Raw genomic sequence first — 23457 nt, 5'->3', positions numbered from 1 at the left:
GCCTCCCCATCCGTCACCAACTCCCAGAGCTTACTCAAACTCATGTCCATCGAGTCAGTGGTGCCATCCAACCATCTCATCCTCTGTCGTCCCCTTCTCCTCTCACCTTCAGTCTTTCCCAGCATCAGGGTCTTTTCCAGTGAGTCAGCTCTTCGCATGAGGTGGCCAAAGTATTGGGGTTTCAGCTTCAGCATCAGTCCTTCCAATGAACAGTCAGAACTGATTTCATTTAGGATTGACTGGTTGGATCTCCTTGCTGTCCAAGGGACTCTCAAGAGTCTTCTCTAACAAAAGCATCAGTTCTTCAGTGCTCATCTTTCTTTATAGTCCAACTCTACTTAGGAAGGATAAAAATTAGGTGTTAGGTGATTATGGGTCTTAAGGGATAGAAAGTTTTCTTTTGAGTCTGAAAGTAAAATCTAACTTGATCAAGAAAAGAAGACAGAAATGCCCTGCAAATTTTTGTATCATCGAACATTGATAACGTGAGATTCTTTTAAGTTTCGTGGAACGTGGTCGACCCTTTCCTTGGGGGCTACGGGACCGAAGCCCTCCCTGGCCCAGTCTCTCCTTGCTGCCATTTCCCCAGGCATTTGGCCTGCCTTTGTGCAGGCCCACCTCTCCTGAATGGTGGGGTTGACTTCGGCTGGGGGACAGCTGCAGCAGCATCTGGGATCCACCTGCTCTTTTAGCAGTCTCAGCTTTGCCTGGGGGCCAGGCCACCCTCACTTACACATCTGAAAGGGAGAGACTTCCTGCTGTTCCTGAGAGTGGGGCTGAAAGAGGCTGAGCCCTATGCCTCATGACACCTATGTTTAGTAGGGAGAGGTTTGTGTCAGCCAGGGTTCCAGGGTCTGTTTGCAACCCTGTGCTTATTTGCTCAAGGCTCAGCTGGTGATGGCTGATAGCTGTGGGCTGAGCCACATCCCCAAAGGGCTAGTTGCCTAAACACTTGGTCCTCTTCCTGGATCCTCCCAGAGGGTCTAATCTTTGCACATCTTCAAGGCATTCACTGCCTTTTGTCAACTTCAGAGTCTGGTACTCTTTCAGCTGTTTTGTGAGGGGCCTTACTAGCTGTGTGTTATTAGTCCAGTCCCTTAACCTATGAGAAACTTCTTTCTTTTATGAAACAGAGATCATGACTCCTTGCTCTGTTTCCTCCTAGGATTATTGTGGAGTCAAATGGACTAATCAACAACTTCCTATGGAAGCTGGAAGACAATATATTTAGAAAGGATTGCTGGTTCTCTTATTTTTATTTATTTTCCTATAAGAAAGATTTGTTTTGTTACCAAGTACCTTGTGCTTAACACTAAATTAAGTGCTTTGATGGAAAAAGGAGATTTGAAAAATTAGAGAGCATGGCTTTTACTCTTGAAGACTTTGCATCATGAAAGAGATGCCAGGAAGATGTGATATACTAAGATAACAGTGGTCATGACAATGAATTGCCGGAAAATAATGTAGGCAAGAAGAACTGGATATAGAATTCAGTTTGACTGTAGGCCCTACGGGACAGGAAGTTTTGTTCCTTTTCTTCATGTTTGCTGATGCCTCCTGCGCGCCTAGAACGGTGCCAGGCAGAGTTGGCCCTCACTCACTCATTGGTGTTTATTGACTCAATGAAGATCAATGATGCTTTGAGGGACAGAGAAGCATGAAGGCTGGAGGGTTTTGAATGCTTGTGGAGAAGTTTGATTTGGACAGAGTAAGAAAGGAACATATGTTCTGCAGCAAAGGTTTGATATAATAGTGATTATTTCAGGTAAACTATTCCTGCAGCTGTCACTTCAGCTAGAGTAGAGGTGATGGAAACTCAAGTCCTTACTACTGCAAACCATACCGTGAGGTAAGTTTGCAAATTTTAGGCCAAATACTTCCCTCTGTTCTAGCTTCTCTTGTGATCTAGTCATTCTGCTCCACCTATCTCTGCAGTCTGCAGTTTCTGGGTGTCATCCATAGAGGCCATATCAAAGGGTAGCTTTTGATATGACATTATAAAGTTAGTATCACCAGCCAACTTTTTTTCAAAATGCCTCTTTAATTATACTACTGTTCATTATCTTTAGTGTGTTTAATTTTAAAATGACGGTCTCCTTTTTTCCCCAAATGCTTGCTAAATATTTAAACTCTGAAATGTATTCAGTCTTCTTTTTCTTCCTGGCTAAATCTATTTTTGCACCCTCTGGGGGACTGCAAGAAAATATTGACTGCAGTTAAGGTGAGATTTCCATGTTATGTTTTTTTTGCAAATATACTTGATTTGCCACAGCTTGCAGTTCATGTTTTGATTTGGTCATAATTACTAGATCTACTTCTATTGTTGATCTAATTATTTTCTTATTGGTAAACTACATATCCTTAGTTAACTTTCAATTCTTCTGTAATTTTATTGGTATAAGGAGTGTGAGAGCTATAAGTTCTATACCTTAGTCCTTTATTATTGAAACTGCTTACAAGATTTACACACCTGTTGGGAATTCCTTGGTTGTCCACTGGTTAAGACTCTGAGTTTCCACTACAGGGGATATGGGTTCAGTCCCTTCTGGGGGAACTAAGATCCCACATACTGAGAGATACAGCCAAAAAAAAAAAAAAGATTTACACATCTATGTTTTTTATGCATATTTTATACTGGTGAAGGCTTATGTTTTGTATAAATGTTAACATTTTTTTTAATTTTCTATTTCATTTCAGTTTAGTGCTTATTTACTATTTCCTGTATTTTATGCATTATAGTCAACAAATTCAGAAAAGTGGGCAAATTGAATTCTCAATTCTGGATTGCTGGGAGATAAATATAGACTTGGCAGAAGCTTGCTTACTCTGAATTCACATTATTCCTCTTGAAGGGACCATATTCATTTCTATATGCATTTAAGTTGCTCCTTAATACACAGGCCTGTAATTCTGAAAGCTATTGATAGTAAAACAATATACTACTAATTTCCACTGCTTTCTCTTCATTCTCTGGTGTATTTCTGATTAAGTCTGCAGACGTCTGTCTCACACTTGACTGGATCTCTGTATGACCATTATCCTCATCAACCACAAAATGCATGCCAATTTCTGACTGCTGGCTGGACCTTCAAGATTTAAAGTATAGGACTTGGAACGGACCCTGCCCTCAAGGAGCTTTCTATTTAGAGAAGAGAAAAAAAAGACCACTTTGAAAATGCCAACCTTCATAGACAAGCAGCAGCATGGCAGAGTTTGGGAAGGGAGAAGTAAAGAGGATTCCCACAGAGCCCCACGGGAGGTGGGAGTACCCCTCTCTCTTTTCCAGGACTTCATGCTGCGTTTCTCAGTGTCTCGTTAACTTTTTCTGTACAGTGCCTACTAGGTTCTCCTCTATTTAACGGGGATATTAGTGTGAATTACAGAATCTTAGAGTTGGTTGGCATGGAGCTCAGAGATCATTTACCCCAACCTGCTCATTTAAAAAAACCTGGCAATCTGAGTCCCAGAGATGTTAAGCAGTTTGGCTGAGGTCATGCAACTAGTTTAGTAATGAAATTGGAACCATAAACCATGTCTTCTCATAGCTGCTTTTCCTGCTGCTCTTCAAATTGATGACATTTTTCACCATCAGATCAAATGTTTGCTCATTCATTCCTTCTTCCAAGAGAGCACCTGCCTGTTTGAGACGGTGTGCTTAGCACAGGGGTTGCAAGGTGAGTGCAGATGAGACCTCATTGGGGTGGGGCAGGTGACTGTATAAATTAACCTCCAAACTGAGACCCTCTGAAACAACAAAAGGGTCTAATAATAACTATATGCACATCAAGTGTAACCCAAGATGAGTGTTGCGATGGACACCAGGTCTATGCAGGATAGATAGGAGATCTGTATAGGATTCTGTAGAGGTCTTCCCCAGTGGCTCAGCGGGAAAGAATCTGCAATGCAGGTGACACAGATTTGATCCCTGGGTCAGGAAGATACCCTGGAGAAGGAAATGGCAGCCAACTCCAGTATTCTTGCCTGGAAAATCCCATGAACAGAGGAGCCTGATGGTCTGTGGTCCATGGAGGTCAGAAAAAGAGCTGGACAGGACTTAGCGACTAAACAACAGCAAGACAGGATACTGTGAGGACACAAAGGTGGGAGGGGCCAATTCTGCTGTGGGAGAGGGGTGTCCAGGCAGGGAAGGTGTCATGGAGGAGGTGATGCTTCAAGTTACTGAGGTTTTGAGGTTCACCAAAAGATGGTGGAGGAGGGGTGCTTCCCATGCCCGGTATGCTCTAGACACTGCAGGACAGCTGGCAAGGACTGAGCCTACAGACGTAATCCTAGCCTAAGAGGACCTCTCCCACCATACTCAGCAAGTGGGTGGGGATTTGTCCTTTGTAAGGGAATGGGTGTTTGGTTATCCAGGTAGAAAATATCAAGTATCTGCTAGGTAGCAGGCACTGCTATAGGCACTGGGAACGCTGTGGACAAGACACATGCTTTGTGAGGCAACAAGGGTCCAGCCAGGACCCTTGCAGTGAAGACTGCACCTTGCTCAAACCATACAGCTCCAGTTTCAGTTTCCTCATTTGTAAAAAGGGTTAAGAATCCCTCCTCACGGGGTACCCTTTCTACCCCCTTCTGATGTCTATGTCAGAAGCTTTCTCTATCTCCTTTATACTTTAATAAAACTTTATTACACACACACACAAAAAAGAATCCCTCCTCACGGTCATTGTCATAGGATCTGACTTCGAATTTAACATTCACAGTGTGAGAACAGCACCTGGAACATAGTAGATGCTTATAAACAAGTGTGTGAAGTAAACTGAGCTTGCAGTTAGTTGGGAGGCCCATAGCAAATTTATTAGATAAAGCCTATAAAGAAAATAGGAAAGCTTCTGTGAGAAGGTGACATTGGAGATGAGACTGTATGACAGAAAGGAACATTCCAGGGAGAGACAACAACTTGACCAGAGCCCTCAGTGGAAACGGGCTTCGGTATGTTCAAAAAAGCAGGCCAGAGTGGCTGAGGTGGCGAGGCCAGTCACGCAAAGCTGAGAGTGTCCTCCCAAGGTGGGGGCAACCCACGATGGTCATGAAAGCAGGGGAATGACAAGATGAGAATTAGGTTTCAGAAAGAACTCTGAAGTGGAAAATCCAGGTTGGCCAAGAGATGGGGTGAAGGCTGAGAGGCTCTGTAAGGACTGTGGTGGAGAGCAGTCTGCACCCAATTTGGAAATCCAAGAATCAGCAGCACCAGGTTAACCCCATGAAAGGAACAAGATGGTCCATGGAAAGTGTGGAAGGAGTCTGAACTCCAGGGACAGCTCCATCTGGGAGGACCGTGCCTGGCCTATTGCGGGCGCTCAGTTACTGCTCGAAGAATGAATGGGTATAGGACGCGGCCCTCAGGGGAAGAGGAGCCTGTGAAAACAGCTGAGAAGGAAAGATCAGAGAGGTAGGACAGAGAGGATGAAAGCAGTGTGGAGGAGCACGTCAGCCGGAGGGAGGAGTTGAGGGGTGAAATGAGATGGGAGGACCAGCCCTGGATGAGGAGCCACTGTGACGTCACTGGCAACCTTTGCCAGCAGTGTCAGCGCAGCTGGGGGCGGCAAAATCACAACACACCCAGCCAAGAATGACTGGGAAGTAAGAAAAGAGGGGGCGCCTACACCCTTCTTTCAAGAAGCAGGCTGTGAAGAGAAGAGCAGAAGGAAAGAAACATGCTAGTGTGTAGCCTACAAGAAGATGCCAGAAGAGATAAAGGGCTTGAAAATGGAACCTGGAAATAGGGATAAGGGATGGAGCAGAAGGTACTCAGTGGGGGACAGTCAGGGTGGCCAACTGGCCCCGAATGAAGTGCCCGCTGAGAGAAGACACACCTTCCTCTGACCCCGGAGAGAGGTCGTCAGGGAGATCATTGGCAGGTATGGTGGCAAGAGGCAGGGTGAGTTTACGCTTGAAAACCAGAGTGAAGAAGGCAGTTGCTGTTGGCTCTGAGTTTCAACCCCTTCCTGCCTAACAGAAGCCGCGTCTTAGCTTCCCTGTGGGGAGAAGCAGTGCCAGTGATCGAGGGAAGCCCACTTCCTGTGACCACAAGTCAAGCCAGAGGTCAGTGAGGACCCAGGCAGGTGCCCTGCACAAAAACGGAGAGCCTCGATTCCGGAGCAGGGCCCGATGCCCCAGCTGACAGATAAACAGGGCCTCTGCCGGCACCACTGGCCAGCAGCTTCCCCTGGACTCCCCTGTGAGGGTGAGGTCTCCTACCCGCTCCTCCTCTCCAGTCGGGCTTTGCTATGCTCCTCCTGCGCCCTGCTCTGCCCCCAAACCTGGGCACCAGCCCTTCCCTGCTGCCCCCTAGAAATTCCCACAGCACCCACCCACCTGGATGGGCATATTTTTACCGCATGCCCTCCCGGCGCTGAAAGTCTCCAGTGTGCCTGATTCCTCCCTCCAGGGGAGGAAGCCCCCTGAAGACTGAGCGTGCTCGTTTCCTCCACTGTGTCTGGAATAAGGCATGGAAAATAGCCATTTTCGATACATGTATACTGAGTATGGCTGAGTCCTTCCACTGTTTAGCTGATGTTATCACAGCATTGCTGATGGGCTATAAAATAAAAAGTTAAAAAAAATAAAGTTGAAAAAATAAAGCCATTTTCTCACTCACTCAATGTTGATGAAGATAATGTGAGAGCAGGACCCCAGTAGACAAGAGGGATTGCCAGGAAAGAGGTGGAATTGGCGAGAGTAACCATCAACTATCAAAAGTAATTCAAATGGGATGACCTGATGGGAGGTGGGGGATGTTGAGTTACTTTGGAAGGACCCGGTCAAGTGGGTGGGGTTGGAAGAGGAAGCAAGAGGGCCTGAGGAGAAGGAGCTGGTGGCGAGTTTAGCTCTGGGTGGGACTGGGTTAGTCACTGATAGACGCAAAAGTTTTAGAGAGAACTTTATCGTGTGCTCCAGGCAAGAGCTGGGAAAAGCAGCTTTGGCAACAGCACTAGGCAGGCAGCAGGCCATTCATTGCTGGAGGCTGGATTCCTGCAGCGAAACTCAGTCAGTGCTTTGCCCTGTGAGTGGGAGAGAAGGAACAAGGAGAACCTGGGGAAGGGGTTTCCCTAGTGGTCCAGTGGCTAGGACTCCGCACTCCCGATGCAGGGGGGGGGGCTCAGGTTTGATCCCTGGTCAGGGAACCAGATCTAAGAGTTTGCATGCCACAACTAAAGGTCCTGATGGCTGCAACTGACTCGGCACAACCAAATAAAATTTGAAAAAAGAAAAGCTGAACATTGCATTTCCTAGTGGTCCCCCTCCAACCCTATTCAAAGAGATTGTTCCTAAAGGTACCCCAGGCTCTCTATCTTGGAGACCCCTCCTTGGAGTCTTCCCTCTGTGGAAACTTAAGGGGCCAGGCCCTCGGCCCCTCACCTCGTGCAGCTGGGGTGGCTTGTGTCATAGGTTTGACCCAGTTGATCCTCTCTTGCAGGATGTTGATGCCCAACCAGGAGACTTTAGGATGTGGAGGAAAGCAGAGATCATTCCTACCTGGCAGCCTGTTCCTACTAAGTCACTGGCGGTGGGGCCACAGAGCTCCAAAGCTTCCTACCAACCCAAACCTGGTCCGTCAGCCCCCAGTCCATTCTGGGAGTCACGTCTACCACCACCTCCACCTGTACCCTGGCACATACTCACAGCCATTAAATTCCTCTCTGCTTTGGTTAGCTGGAGTCAATCTCTGTGGTTGGCAACCAGGAACTCTGATAAAACTCTGAGGGTTTCATCCTGTTAATTAAAGGCTGAGAACACTGTCAGGCTCCCGTGCAGATGCGGAATCCGTGGAAGAGTTTGGAAGGATTGCACTATGGTTGTAAGTGCCAGGTGCTGTACTGAGCACTGGGCGTAGAAAGACAAGCACAGCTGGCCCTGGTCAGCAACTGAGTGTGTCTTAGTTTGAGTTCATACTAAGTCGACTGATTGTGTCTGACTCTTTGTGACCCTATGGACTGTAGCTCGCCAGGCTCCTCTGTCTGTGGGATTTTATAGGCAAGAATACTGGAGTGGGTTGCCATTCCCTTCTCCAGGGGATCTTCGTGACCCAGGTATCGAACTCACGTCTCTTACGTCTCTTGCACTGGCAGGCGGGTTTTTTTTTTTACCACTAGCACCACCTGAGTTCACCTGGAAACACACCCTGAGACAAAGATTCAAGTATAAGTTTATTTGGGAAGTGGTCCTGGGGAGCCCAGACTGGGGAAGAGGGTGAATAGACAAGGAAGGGAGAAGGCCCTTAACAGAGGGCCTGTCATCAAAACTACCACACAGGGGATGTCTCTGGCGGCCCAGTGGTTAAGAATCTGCCTGCCGGTGTAGGGGATATGGGTTCAGTCCCTGGTCTGGGAAGATTCCATATGCCGTGGGGCTACTGGCTGTGTGTTGCTGGAGCAACTGTAGGGAGATACCCCACTGAGACAGAACCGTGTCTGAGTGTCTCCTGTGGAGGGGGGTCAGCAGTGGTCTGCTCAAGGGGCAGGGCTCTGGGCGCAGCAGACCTGGGTATGGCATAAACCCTCTTGGAGGAGGTCACCATTAACCCCACCCTAAAGCTGCCAGAACTTACCCAGGACTGGGGAAATAGACTGTTGGAGGGCACAAACAGAACCTTGTGAACACCAGGACCCAGGAGAAGGGATCAGTGACCCCACGAGAGACTGACCCGGACTTGCCCGTGAGTGTCCAGGAGTCTCGGGTGGAGTCGTGGGTCAGCGGTGGCTTGCTGCAGGGTCGGGGGCACTGAGTGTAGCAGTGTATGCATGGGGTCTTTTGAAGGAGGTCTCCATTATTTTCATTATCTCCACCATAGTTTGGCCCCAGGTAAATAACAGGGAGGGAACACAGCCCCACCCATCAACAGAAAATTGGATTAAAGATTTATTGAGCATGGCCCAGTCCATCAGAACAAAACCCAGTTTCCCCCTCAGTCAGTCTCTCCCATCAGGAAGCTTCCATAAGCCTCTTATCCTTCTCGATCAGAGGGCAGACAGACTGAAAACCACAATCACAGAAAACTAACCATTCTGATCACATGGGCCACACAGCCTTGTCTAACTCAATGAAACTATGAGCCATGCCATATAGGGCCACCCAAAATGGATGGGTCATGGTGGAGAGTTCTGACAAGATGTGAGCCACTGGAGAAGGGAATGGCAAACCACTTCAGTATTTTTGCCTTGAGACCCCATGAACAGTATGAAAAAGCAAAAAGATAGGACACTGAAAGATGAACTCCCCAGGTCGGTAGGTGCCCCAAACACCACTGGAGATCAGTGGAGAAATAACTCTAGAAAGAAAGAAGAGATGGAGCCAAAGGAAACCAACACCCAGTTGTGGATGTGACTGGTGATAGAAGTAAAATCTGATGCTGTAAAGAGCAATTTTGCATAGGAACCTGGAATGTTAGGTCCATGAATCAAGACAAACTGGAAGTGGTCAAACAGGAAGTGGCAAGAGTGAACATTGACATTTTAGGAATCAACAAACTGAAATGGACTGGAATGGGTGAATTTAACTCAAATGACCATTATATCTACTACTGTGGGCAAGAATCCCTTAGAAGAAATGGAGTAGCCATCATAGTCAACAAAAAAGTCTTAAATGCAGTACTTGGATGCAATCTCAAAAATGACAGAATGATTTGCTTGTTTCCAAGGCAAACCATTCAATATCACAGTAATCCAAGTCTATGCCCTGACCAAGTTGAATGGTTCTGTGAAGACCTACAAGACCTTATAGAACTAACACGCAAAAAAGATGTTCTTTTCATTATAGAGGACTGGAATGCAAAAGTAAGAAGTCAAGAAATACCTGGAGTAACAGGCGAATTTGGCCTTGAATTTGGCCAGAATGAAGCAGGGCAAAGGCTAATAGAGTTTTGCCAGAGAACACACTGGTCATAGCAAACACACTCTTCCAACAACACAAGAGAAGACTCAACACATGGAAATCACCAGTTGGTCAATACCAAAACAGATTGATCATATTCTTCGCAGCCAAAGATGGAGAAGCTCTATACAGTCAGCAAAAAGAAGACTGGGAGCTGACTGTGCCCCAGATCATGAACTCCTTAATGCCAATTCAGACGTAAATTGAAGAAGGTAGGGAAAACCACTAGACCATTCAGGTATGACCTTAATCAAATCCCTTACCATTATACAGTGGAAATGAGAAATAGATTCAAGGGATTAGATCTGATAGAGTGCCTGAGAAACTATGGATGGAGGTTCATGACATTGTACAGGAGTCAGGGATCAAGACCATCCCCGAGAAAAAGAAATGCAAAAAGGCAGAATGGTTGTCTGAGGAGGTCTTGCAAATAGCTGTGGAAAGAAAAAGGCAAAAGAGAAAGGAAAGATATACCCATTTGAATGCAGAGTTCCAAAGAATAGCAAGGAGAGATAAGGAAGCCTTCCTCAGTGATCACTGCAAAGAAATAGAGGAAAATAATAGAATGGGAAAGAGTAGAGATCACTTCAAGAAAATTACAGATACTAAGGGAACATTTCATGCAAAGATGGGCAAAATAAAGGACAGAAATGGTAGGGACCTAACAGAAGCAGAAGATATTAAGAAGAGGTGTCAAGAATATACAGAAGAACTATGCAAAAAAGATCTTCATGACCCAGATAATCACAATGGTATGATCACTCACCTAGAGCCAGATATCCTGGAATGCGAAGTCCATTCTGGAAGGAAGCATCACTATGAACAAAGCTAGTGGAGGTGATGGAATTCCTGTTGAGCTATTTCAAATCCTAAAAGATTTGTGAAAGTGCTGCACTCAATATGCCAGCAAATTTGGAAAACTCAGCAGTGGCCACAGGACTGGAAAAGGTCAGTTTTCATTCCAATCCCAAAGAAAGTCAATGCTAAAGAATGCTCAAACTACCGCACAGTTGCACTCATCTCACACACTAGCAAAGTAATGCTCAAAATTCTCCAAGCCAGGCTTCAACAGTATGTGAACCATGAACTTCCAGACGTTCAAGCTAGATTTAGAAAAGGCAGAGTAACCAGAGATCAAATTGCCAACATTCGTTGGATCATCAAAAAAGCAAGAGTTCCAGAAAAACACCTACTTCTGCTTTATTGGCTATGCCAAAGCCTTTGACTCTGTGGATCACAACAAACTATGGAAAATTCTTCAAGAGATGGTAACACCACACTACCTGACCTGCCTGTTGAGAAATCTGTATGCAACAGATTATGACTGGACATGGAACAACAGACTGGTTCCAAATCGGGAAAGGAGTACCTCAAGGCTATATATTGTCACCCTGCTTATTTAACTTATATGCAGAGATCATGAGAAACACTGGGCTGGATGAAGCACAAGCTGGAATCAAGATTTCTGGGAGAAATATCAAAACTTCAAATATCCAGATGACACCACCCTCATGACAGAAAGTAAGGAACTAAAGAGCCTCTTGATGAAAGTGAAAGAGGAGAGTGAAAAAGCTGGCTTAAAATACAACATTCAAAAAAAAAAGAAAATACAACATTCAGAAAACCAAGATCATGGCATCTGGTCCCATCACTTCATGGCAAATAGATGGGGAGACAGTGGAAACAGTGACAGACTTTATTTTTCTGGGCTCCAAAATCACTGCAGATGGTGACTGCAGGCATGAAATTAAAAGACTCTTGCTCCTTGGAAGAGAAGTTATGACCAACCTAGACAGCATATTAAAAAGCAGAGACATTGCTTTGCCAACAAAGGTCCGTTTAGTCAAAGCTATGGTTTTTCCAGTAGTCATGTATGGATGTGAGAGTTGGACTATAAAGAAAGCTGAGCACAGAATTGATGCTTTTGAACTGTGGTGTTGGAGGAGACTCTTGAGAGTCCCTTGGACTACAAGGAGACCCAACCAGTCCATCCTAAAGAAAATCAGTCCTGAATATTCATTGGAAGGACTGATGCTGAAGCTGAAACTCCAATACTTTGGTCACCTGTTGCAAAGAACTGACTCATTTGAAAAAAACCCTGATGCTGGGAAAGATTGATGGCAGGAGGAGAAGGGGACGACAGAGGATGAGATGGTTGGGTGGCATCACCGACACAATGGACAAGAGTTTGAGTAAACTCCAGGAGTTGTTGATGGACAGGGAGGCCTGCTGTGCTGCAGTCCATGGGGTCGCAGAGTCGAACACGACTGAGCAACTGAACAGAACTGTGGGGCTACTGAGCCGGCATGCCCTAGAGCTCGTGCTCTGCAACAAGAGAAGGTAGGGCAATGAGAAGTCCGCACACCGCAACAAAGAGTAGCTCTCACTTGTTGCAACTGGAGAATACCCACGTGCAGCAACAGAGACCCAGTGCAGCCATAAATAAATAAAAAACAACAACAACAAAAAAGAGCTACCACAGAGGGCCTCTGAGCTCAGCCTGGCCGCGGGCTGTGGGAGATGGCAGCCCAGGTCTCATAGTGTCATTTATCCACCAGCTGCTCCCTGTCATTGGCTGCGGGCTGCCTCCAGCGGCAGCGGGCCCCCTGGCGCTTTCACTGCCCGCTTGTGTGCACTTCGAAGCCTTGGCAGCCCCTGGGCAGAGGTACGGAATGGAGACTGCCTAGGGGCTGTGGGCGGGTGCCCCGCACAGGGCTGCAGAATGCAGTGGAGAGAAAGTTCTAGGAGAGAGAGAACTAGGACAGGAGGCACCTGAGGAGAGCTGTCAGTTCCCAAAAGAAAGGATTGTGAGACTTGAGCAACACCCTTCGCTAAGGCTTTCTAGGCGTGAGGGGCTGCGGGGGTCTGCATGTGTGTCAAAGCAGGTCCTCTGGAGGGAAAACGCGCGCCAGGGCCCACCCCAAGGGGGGCCAGCCTGGCTGGAGGCTCTGACGGAGAGTGAGTGGAAGCCCGAGGGCGGCAGCATCTCACCGGAACCCCCGTTCCCAGAGGGCCCCCCGCTGCCACCAGCTGGGTCCCCACCAGCTTCTAGAGATGCTCTCTAAACCATTCACGTGTACTGAGGGCCCAACCCTGTCCCAGTCTTCACGCTGATCCTAAGCTGCCCGTGAGGAGGTGTGACGTTTACCCCGCTTCGGAGACTGAGGGCCAAGCACTTGGTCTTACCCAGAACTAGTGTTTGAACCCAGATAACAGGGTTCCCGGATCTGCGTTCCCCAGGCCAGCCTCCCCAGAAGGAAGGATCGACCAGGCGGCACAGTGGTAAAGATTCCGCCTGCCAATGCAGGAGACATGGGTTCAACCCCTGGTCAGGAAGTTCTTCTGGAGAAGAGAATGGCAACCCACTCCAGTACTCTTGCCTGGGAAATCCCATGGGCAGAGGAGACTGGCGGGCTACAGTCCATGGGGTTGCGAAGAGTCAGACACGACTTAGCAACAAACACAACACTTTGCAGAAGGATTGTTTAAACATATAACCAGGGCTTTCCTTGGTGGTCCAGTGGCTGAGAGTCCAGGCTCCCAATGCAGGGGGCCCAGGTGCAGTCTCTGGTCAGGGAACTAGATCCCACATGCTGCAACTGAAGAAAGATCCCACATGCCTCAACTAAAGAGCCTATGTGTTTCAGCTAAAACCCAGTGCAGTGAAAAAAACAAAAAACGTAAGTGAGCACGCTCCCGCTCTGTTAACACACAGACGGCTGAGTGTGCGGTGAAGGACAAGTGAGGTAAAATGAAGTTTTCCAGGGCAGATGGCTGCTTCGATGGCTACAGACCAATGGCCAGGAATGGGTGGAGTGTAGGGCATCGTGAGAAGCATTCCCTGGGTTCCGGCCACGGCTGCAGGCTGGGGGATGAGACATGTCACGTGACGTGGCTGAGGAGGCCAACTAGGGCTCACCGTCAGGCCCCCGGCATACATGAAGCTTGCAAAGGCCAAGGAAGGCCCTGCCTGGCCTCTCTCTTAAACAGAACCACAGAGCAGTGGAGGAGACCAAAAAGGCCACAACAAATGCCAGAGGGAGGCGACGGCTGCCACGCAGGGTGTGACAACAGCCTGAGAGGGGAGGAGGACCTGGGAAGCAGGAGGGCAGTGTGGTCTGATTCCTCCTCCTGAAAAGCAGGCCCTGCTCCCCGTCCTCCCCCTCCACACACCCCCTCCGTCCTGCCTGCCAGCTTCCGTCCACCCAGCCCGCAGGCTAAAGGCACCTGCCCTCCAGTCCCAGTAACCACAGTTGACTGCCACCCACCCACTCCGTGCAAGTTTCAGCAGTTTGCAGTTCACACGTGCACTATAGTTAGCAGCTGGAAAACGCCCCCATGCCCCACCACCCAGATGTCCACTGTCCTCTGATCAATGCTGTGCATGGGGACGTCGAGTTTCAGGCAAGGGGCCAGCAGCAACGTGCTCTCAGGGGCCCAGCCAGGGGCCTCAAAGCTCATAGTTTTGTGACAAGTCTGAGGACACCAATCCCTGGGATGAAGCCCTGAGCCTTCGCAGCTTAGCTGTGCCTGGGGTGACGCTGTGGCTCTGTGGGTGCTGAGATGACACACCCACAAAGCTGAACCTGGTGGGGTGATCTTCTGGAGCTACTTCGGACTGCCCAGCTCAAGCTTACTTTCCTCTTGAGGTTCTCCAGGGTAGGCATGAGGCAATGCTGCTAAAGTGAAGTTCTGCTTCCTTCTGAGAGAGAGAGAGAGAGAGAGAGCCCAGTCAGGGGATCAAGGTACCTTGAGCTCCTGCAGCAATTGTGGCGGGATGGGGGGTGGGTTTGCAGGGGCTGCAGCCACAGGTCGGCAGCAGAGGGGGGCCTCTGCTGTGAGAAGCGGCTCCCTGCCCAGGACACGCGGCCCTCTGCAGTGGCCCCTGCACCTGGGGGCTGGAGCGGAAGCTGCCTCTAAGGAGAGGAAGGAGGTGGGGCAACAGGACAGACTTGTCTGCGGGTCTCAGGAAGCTTATGTGACTGGAGCAGACGCCCCAAAGGGGGTCCAGGGAACTCCCTTTGGTCCAGTGGTTAAAAATCCGCCTTCCAACACAGGGGATGCAGGTTCCATTTCTGGTCAGGGAGTTAAGATCCCATGTGCTGTGGGGCAACTAAACCTGTGCCCTGGAACTAAGCCTGCGTGCTCTGGAGCCCGCACGCAGCAACTAGAGAGAAGCCAGAGCATCGCAACGAAAGATCCCGCATGCCGCAGCAAAGACCTGATGCAACCAAACACATATATGTATCATTGTCTGTGTTCAGTTGCTAAGTCGTGTCTGACTCCTGGCATCCCCATGGACTGCAGCAAGCCAGCCAGGCTCCTCTGTCCTTCACGATCTCCTGGTACTTGCTCAAACTCATGTCCACAGAGTCGCTGGTGCTTGCTAACCATCTCATCCTCTCCTGCCCCCTTCTCCTGTTCCCTTCCATCTTTCCCAGCAAGGGGGGTCATTTCCTGTCAGTCAGCTCTTCGCATCAGGTGACCAAAGTAGTGGAGCTTCAGCTCCAGCATCAGTTAAAGATATATATATATATATATATATATATATATATATATATTAAATTAGTCAAAGTAGACGCCTGGGTAAATCCTCAGAGTGGCTGCTGCTGCTTCGTCGCTTGAGTCATTTCTGACTCTGTGACCCCATGGATTCTAGCCCGCCAGGCTCCTCTGTCCATGGAATTGTCCAGGTAAGAGTACTGGAGTGGGTTGCCATTTCCTTCTCCAGGGGCTCTTGCAAACCCAGGGATCAAACGCGGGTCTCCTGCATTGCAGGCAGATTCTTTACCACTGAGCCACCAGGGAAGCCCTGGAGTTGCTGGATATTCTATTACCTATGGCAGGGTGGGGGGGACATATTCTTTCAATTGAGAGCCCCTAAAGACTAATCATCATGGCCTGAGCAAACCCCCCCCCCCCCCAACCTAGATGGCAAAATGGCTGAGGGCAGGTCCCAGAGGCTTGGTGACACCCCTGGGGTCTCCCTCAGTACAAAAAATATTTGTTGAATGCATGTGGACTATCTAAAGCCCGAACTGCTCTACTTTCAGGCAAGACAGATAAGATGGGTGTAATTCACACATACTTGTGAAATTCAAGTTCCCAACTGCAGCAGAGACTCAAATGAACCCACAAGAGACCTCCTGAAGTTTAAACAAACAGACACTGGCTTCAGACAATGGAGAGGTAAACAACCCCTGATGGGCTTGCTCACACATTCTCACTCTCTCTGTGTCAGGTCAGCCAGAGCCCAAGTTCCCTTGGCCCGGGAGGCAGGGTCAGTGAGTTATCTAAACACAGTTTGGAACCACATCCAAGCCCTTGGTCTCAGTGAACTCAATTTGGAGTCCCAGGGCACGGCCCCGCCCCTGGGCTGACGGCCTGCCTGAGTGACCCTGGTTTTTGAGGGCCCAGAACACCAGTTCACTCCTCCCAGGGTCTCTGGGTGTCAGGCAGAGCTGCTCCCAAGGCCTCTTCACACCCCGAAGCTGGCCTCGTCAGCAGAAAGGATTATGCAGGTATCAACGGTCTGCCAGGGCAGGGCACAAAATGCAGGGCTCCTGCCAGGGAGGCCTGGGCACCTGCTAGGGACAAGACAAGACACAGCTTTCCACTGGCCAGAAGCGGCCCTGGGCCCCGGCCACCTGCCTACAGCCTCCCGATTTGTTGTTCAGTCGCTAAGTTGTGTCCGACTATTTGCAACCCCATGGACTGCAGCACGCCAGGCTTCCCTGTCCGTCACGATCTCCCAGAGTTTCCTAAAACTCGTGTCCATCGAGTCGGGGATGCCATCCAACCATCTCCGCCACTCCCTTCTCCTGCCTTCAATCTTTCCCAGCATCAGGGTCTTTTCTAATGCATCGACTCTTCTTCGCATCAGGTGGCCAAAGTATTGGAGCTTCAGCTTCAGCATCAGTCCTACCAATGAATATTCAGGGTTGATTTCCTTTAGGATTGATTGGTTAGATCTCCTTGCTATGCCAGGGGCTCTCAAGAGTCTTCTCCAGAACCACAATTAGCCTCCTTCTGCCCCAGGCCAAAATTCTATCCAGACCAGTCTTACCGGGGAGTGGTCTCTGGTCACCTGTGCATGAGGCTGGGCCCTGGAATGGGTCACTGTGGTGGAGGTGAGAGAAGAATTTCAGGCAAAGCCAGGTAGGATGGGGGGAACCCTGGAGAATTTCTGCAGCTGGGCCGAGGACGGAGCGGGGCAAGGCAAGAACCGCCGGTGGGAAGGTCTCTGTTGCGGCGTCCAGGATCTTCGCTGTAGCAAGTGGGCTTCTCTCCAGTTGTGGTGAGCAGGCTCCAGAGCATCGGCGCCCAGGATTTGCGCCACTTGGGCCTAGTTGCCCCATGGCATGAGGAGTCTTAGTTCCCCAACCACTGACTGAACCCGTGTCCCCTGCATTGGAAGGCGGATTCTTAACCACTGGACCGTCAGGGATGTCCCGGACTAATTTTTAAATAACCTTTTCATTTTAGAAACTGTATGTTAACAAAGAATAAGATCATACAGAGAATTTCATTTACGCTTGCATCCTGTTTTCCCCCGTTAGCACCTTGTATTTGTACAAAAAGGAGGTGCAATTGTTACATTTGTTCATCAGTAGTGAACCAACACTGATAGATAAGCAGATTTCCTTAGTTTTACCTAATATCTAATACCTAATATATCAGTTTTTACTTTTTCTTTTTATCCTTTTCTATCGCAGGGTCTCATCCAGGACACCACACGTTTGGCTTGCTTTTTTTTTTTTGGCCACGCTGTGCACTTTCCAGTTTATGGGATCTTAGTTCCCTGACCAGGAACTGAACCTGGGTCCTTGGCAGTGAAAGTGCGGAGTCCTAACCGCTGGACTGCCAGGGAATTTCTGTTTTTCATATCTTCTTCGGCTCCTCTGTGCTGCAGTTTCTGAGTTTCCTCATTTTTGATGGCCTTGACAGTTTTGAGGACGACCTCTCAGGTAGCTTATGAAATATCTGTCCACTGGGGTTTTTTCTCATGATTAGGTTAGGGAAGGAAGATCATGGAGGCAAAGTGCTTTGATTAATTTTTGTTATAAAAATAAAATTACTTCCCAAATTGTCCATCTTCTGTCTCCTCCCTCCCTTCCTTCCCTTTTCCCCCCCATGGAGCACCTGCTTTGCCGCCACCCTGCCCTCCCCCAACCCCACCCGAGTGCTTCCTCTGTTGGGCAGTGAGCCCTGGACCTGGCAGCAGAGCCCAGATGTTGAGAGGCGGGGTGCTCAGTGGGACCGGAGAGCCCCAGGAAGGCTGCTGGGGGCAGAAAGGGGGTTGGTGTGGTGCAGCGGTTGAGATTATGGAATTCCTGGAGATTTGAATCCCAAGGAGCTTTGCATTTCTCACTTCTCTGTTAAGAGTACCCTTGAAAAGTGAAAGTGAAATTCACTCAGTCCTGTCTGACTCTGTGACCCCATGGACTATAGCCTGGCAGGTTCCTCTGTCCATGGAATTCTCCAGGCCAGAATACTGGAGTGGGTTGCCATTCCCTTCTCCAGGGGAATCTTCCCAACCCAGGGATCGAACCCAGGGCTCCCACATTGCACGCGAATTCTTTACTCTCTGAGCCATTAGGGTTGTTGGGAGCACTAGGAGCTGGTAGAGAGTGGCCCCCCCAAAGGGGGTGCTCAAGGTGAGCCCTGAATAGTCCTGGGTGACTGGGGTGGTGGGAGACATGGAGCATCACTCCCACCCCCAAAGACCCCTCAGTAGCTGGTGTTAACTGATGCCACAAGCTCCGCTTCTCTGTGCACCCGTGCTGAATCAAATCCCGGGGACGGGGTTTTGGGTGAAGCAGAAAAGGATAACTTTATTGCATTGCCAAGCAAAGGGGGACACAGTAGGCTCATGTCCTTTAAATTAAATGTCCCCACTTGGGGAAGATAGTGACAAGTTTTATAGAAATTGTTCAAAGAGGGTGTGATCAGCTCCTAGACACTCTTCTGATGGGTTAGTGGTGAGGGCAGCAGGAGTCCGCGTTATCAACCTTCGGATCCAACTGGCCTGGGGTCTACATCCTTGTGGGCAGTTAGTCAGTTCAGTCACTCAGTTGTGTCCAACTCTTTGGAACCCCATAGACAGCAACACACCAGGCTTCCCTGTCCTTCACCATCTCCTTGAGCTTGCTCAAACTCATGTCCATTGAGTCAGTGATGCCATCCAACCATCTCATCCTCTGTCGTCCCCTTCTCCTTCCCCCTTCAATCTTTCCCAACATCAGGGTCTTTTCCAATGAGTCAGTTCTTTGCATCAGGTGGCCAACGTATTGGAGCTTTAGTTTGAGCATCAGTCCTTCCAATGAATATTCAGGACTGATTTCCTTTAGGATTGACTGGTTGGATCTTCTTGCAGTCCAAAGGACTCTCAAAGGTCTTCTCTAACACCACAGTTCAAAAGCATCAGTTCTTTGGCACTCAGCTTTCTTTATGGTCCAACTCTCAAATCCATACATGATTACTAGAAAAAACACAGCTTTTAGATGGACTTTATCAGCAAAGTAATGTCTCTGCTTTCTAATATGCTATCTAGGTTGGTCATAGCTTTTCTTCCAAGGAACAAGCATCTTTTAATTTCATGGCTGACGTCACCATCTGCAGTGATTTTGGAGCCCAAGAAAATGAAGTCTCTCACTATTTCCATTGTTTCCCCATCTATTTGCCATGAAGTGATGGGACTGGATGCCATGATCTTCATTTTTTAAATGTTGAGTTTTAAGCCAGCTTTTTCACTTTCCTCTTTCACTTTCATCAAGAGGCTCTTTAGTTCCTCTTCACTTTCTGCCTTAAAGGTGGTGTCATCTACATACTTGTGGGCAGTATACCATCATTAATCATTAACTTCTCCCATCCCTTCTCGACCTTTTGGCTAAGATCAAGGGTAGTATGAGGGCTTCCCAGGTGGCACAGTGGTAAAGAATATGCCTGCCAATGCAGGAGATGCAAGAAATGCAGGTTTGACCTCTGGGTTGGGAAGATTCCCCTGGAGTGGGGAATGGGAACCCATTTCAGTATTCTTGCCAGAAAAATTTCAAGGACAGAGGAGCCTGGTGGGCTACAGTCCTTGGGGTCGAAAAGACTTGAATCTGACCGAGCACACACATACCTGGAGGGGACTTCAGTATCTGCAAAATAGCTCAAAGACATTGTTGTGTGTATCCTCTGATGGGGAAACAGGATCTTACCCCAAGGCTGCTCTTAGCTGTTTCTCCTATCACCTCCCTTCCCTGATTAACAACTGCTTGAATCTGCCCATCAGAACTCAGGGAAGGTCATGGAGGTTGAATGAAAGCTGTTCCCTATAATCAAAGACATGGGGGACACAGAAAGGTCCTGTGTCCAGGTACCCCACAGGGCCCTCCACGGTATCACAAGTTCTGCAGCAGAGCTGTCCTCTGGGCTGGCTCTGGCCTGCAAGATGCCAATAATGATGTCACTAATCACACCCACTGGGCTCTCATTTGCTGGACACTCACTAGGCTGGGAGTTATGACCTCTTCTAACCTGTGAGCCAGCAATGGCATTACCATTGCCCCTTCACAGAAGAGGGAGCCCAGACACCACCCATTTAGTTAGCTACTGCTTACTGATCTTGATCTGACAATGACTCAATGTATCTGAAACCAAGAGTGTCATAGAAGAATCCAGAAAGAGTTTTTCCTTCTCCAAAATCCTTCTCCTTTTGTTTATTGATTCCTGGGTCCCCTTTAACAATTCTGAATAAAAACCTCGATGGCGTCTTAATCCGGCAGCGAGAGGGAGGCCGCCAGGCTAGGCGCCCGCTTGTTTCGGCGGCGACGCGCAGCGGGACAGCGGAAGGAACCCGCGCGGCGGTCCTGGGGAGCCAGGGGCGGAGCGCGAGCGAGCCTGGAACCACGGAGGCGGCGGGAGCGGGGCCAGCGTCTTCCTCCCGGTTGCTGAGTTTAGCGCCTCTTCCCAAGCCCACTCCCAAGCTCTAGCGAGCAGCCCGCGGCGTGGAAGAATGGAGGTGAGCCACTCGGTGAAGGAGCGGACCATCTCTGAGAACAGCCTGATCATCCTGCTGCAGGGCCTCCAGGGCCAGGTCACCACCGTGGACCTGCGAGATGAGAGCGTGGCCCACGGACGCATAGACAACGTCGATGCTTTCATGAACATCCGCCTGGCTCAGGTCACCTACACAGACCGTTGGGGGCATCAGGTGGAGCTGGACGACCTCTTTGTGACAGGCCGGAACGTCCGTTACGTCCCCATCCCCGACAACGTGAACATCACCGCAACCATTGAGCAGCAGCTGCAGATCATCCATCGGGTGCGTTACTTTGGCAGCAAGGGGCAAGGCCGGCAGGAATTTCCCTCCAAAAACTCTTGAGTGAGCCTGTCCCGGTCCCCACTCAGGTTCCTCCAGACTTCTGAGCCAAAGCCTGCTCTCCCTGCCCACCCAGAACCTGGGAGGGGAGCAGGGCCAGCCCAGAAGCTGGTGTCTGACGGACATCACCTGTCACAGCTGCCTTTCTCAGGGTCTCACCTCTCAGACTCACCCAGGGACCCGGAATTTTAGTTATCTGACTGTGGCCTTGGGGTAGATGACAATCCCCCCTTTGGATCATTATTTATCTGTATCTCTAATTTACTGATTTAGGGACTGTGTCAGATAGTTTTCAACCCTCTTGCATTGAGGATTATTAAATATGCTGGGCCTGAGGGGCCCCATTTCTCTTGAAAAAAAAAAAAAAAAAACCTCGCTAGCACTTTGATGGAACAGAGTTTCAGTCTGAGGAGTCACTCCAGTCCTTCAGGAAGACCTGTGTCCTGTTTGCACTGTGTGACCTTGGGCAGGGGTCCTAACTTATCTTCCTTATTAGCACACTGGGGTGTGTGCATGGGTGTGTGGGGAGTGGTTCAGAGCCCTTGATTGATTAAGTGTTATTGTTGAGTCAATCAGTCAAGTTCAACTCTTTGCGACCCCATGGACTACAGCAAGCCAGGCTTCCCTGTCCTTCACCATCTCCTTGAGCTTGCTCAAACTCATGTCCATTAAGTCAGTGATGCCATCCAACCATCTCATCCTCTGTCGTCCCCTTCTCCTCCTGCCTTCAATCTTTCCCAGCATCAGGGTCTTTTCTAATGAGTTGGCTCTTGGCCACATCAGGTGCCCAAAGTATTGGAGCTTCAGTTTCAATATCAGTCCTACCAATGAGTATTCAGGGTTGATTTCCTTTAGGATTAACTGGTTTGATCTCCTTGCTGTCCGAAGGACTCTCAAGAGTTTTCTCCAACACCACAGTTCAAAAGCATCACTTCTGTGCTCAGCCTTCTTTATGGTCCAACTCTCACAACCATACATGACTACTGGAAAAACCATAGCTTTGACTATGATTTCTCTTTTTAGTATGCTATCTAGGTTTGTCATAGCTTTTCTTTCAAGGAGCCAGTATCTTTTAATTATGTTCACAGTGATTTTGGAGCCCAAGAAAATAAAATCTGTCATTGCTTCGATTTCTTCCCCTTCTATTTGCCATCAAGTGATGGAACTGGATGCCATGATCTTAGTTTTCTGATTTTTGAGTTTTAAGCCAGCTTTTTCATGCTCCTCTTTCACTTTCATCAAGAGGCTCTTTGGTTCCTCTTCACCTTCTGCCATTAGAATTATAGCATCTGCATATTTGAGGTTGTTGATATTTTTCCTGGCAATCTTGATTCCAGCTTGTGATTCATTCATTCGGCATTTCACATGGTGTACCCTGCATATAAGTTAAATAAGCAGGGTGACAATATACAGCCTTGATGTACTCATTTCCCAGTTTTGAGCCAGTCCTTCACATGATTGGCGCCTTCAGCTAGGAGGAGGTCCAGAAGAAGAGAGTCAGCAACTTCACTGTCTTTCCTCAGCACCGTCCCACCCCCCTCACAGGGCTTGGGTCTCCTTGTGGACTGGCTCTCCAGCAGGAAGGCCTCCAGGGTCCTCTGGATCCTCCCCTTCCCTCCTCCTCCAGCCAGCCCCCCAGGCTGGTTCTGACTGCAGAGGTGGGGAGGGCACGTCCCCACCTACTGACTCACAGCACCTTACTTTCTGGCAGCACTCCCTTGTGGTACCTTGACATTCTTAAGTATTTTTAAAAGATATTTATTTATTGATTTGGTTGCTCTGGGTCTTGGTTGCAGAACGCCAGATCTTTGATCTTCATTTCAGCATGAGGGATTTAGTTCCTTGACCAGACGATCAAACCTGGGCTCCTTGCTTTGGGAGGGTGGAGTCTTAGTCACTGTACCAACAGGGAAGTCCCAACATTCTTAAGTATTATAATCATCTCCTGAGCTATAAATTCTGGGTTGGGATCAGGGGTGAGGAGGGCAGAGAGGAGACCCCTCAGTTCCAAGCTGCCTCCCCAGGGTTATCACAGAGGAGATTAAATGGGGCTGGGTTACATGGCCCCACGGGAAACACATTGCTTCAATATCACTCCAGCCCATCCACTCAACTATAATCCTGTGAGAAGGATCGGGATTCGAATCCTAGGTTCTGACCCTAGAACCATGACAGACTCCAGGCAGGATCACTTTCAT

At 48.8% G+C, this 23457-nt stretch overlaps 1 protein-coding gene across 1 annotated transcript; it reads left to right on the top strand.

The window, feature by feature from the left end:
• The first annotated feature begins 20649 nt into the window (after positions 1 to 20649).
• Positions 20650 to 21614, top strand: LOC136168887 (U7 snRNA-associated Sm-like protein LSm10). The gene has a single exon (XM_065936611.1). It carries the CDS (start codon positions 20894 to 20896, stop codon positions 21260 to 21262), a length of 369 nt encoding a protein of 122 aa, XP_065792683.1. The 5' UTR covers positions 20650 to 20893; the 3' UTR covers positions 21263 to 21614.
• Positions 21615 to 23457: the final 1843 nt, after the last annotated feature.

Source organism: Muntiacus reevesi, chromosome 5 (genome assembly GCF_963930625.1).
Source record: "Muntiacus reevesi chromosome 5, mMunRee1.1, whole genome shotgun sequence".
Classification (NCBI taxonomy): Eukaryota; Metazoa; Chordata; class Mammalia; order Artiodactyla; family Cervidae; genus Muntiacus; species Muntiacus reevesi.
Note: the sequence above shows the minus strand (reverse complement) of the source record. Positions and strands in the feature narration are given on the sequence as shown.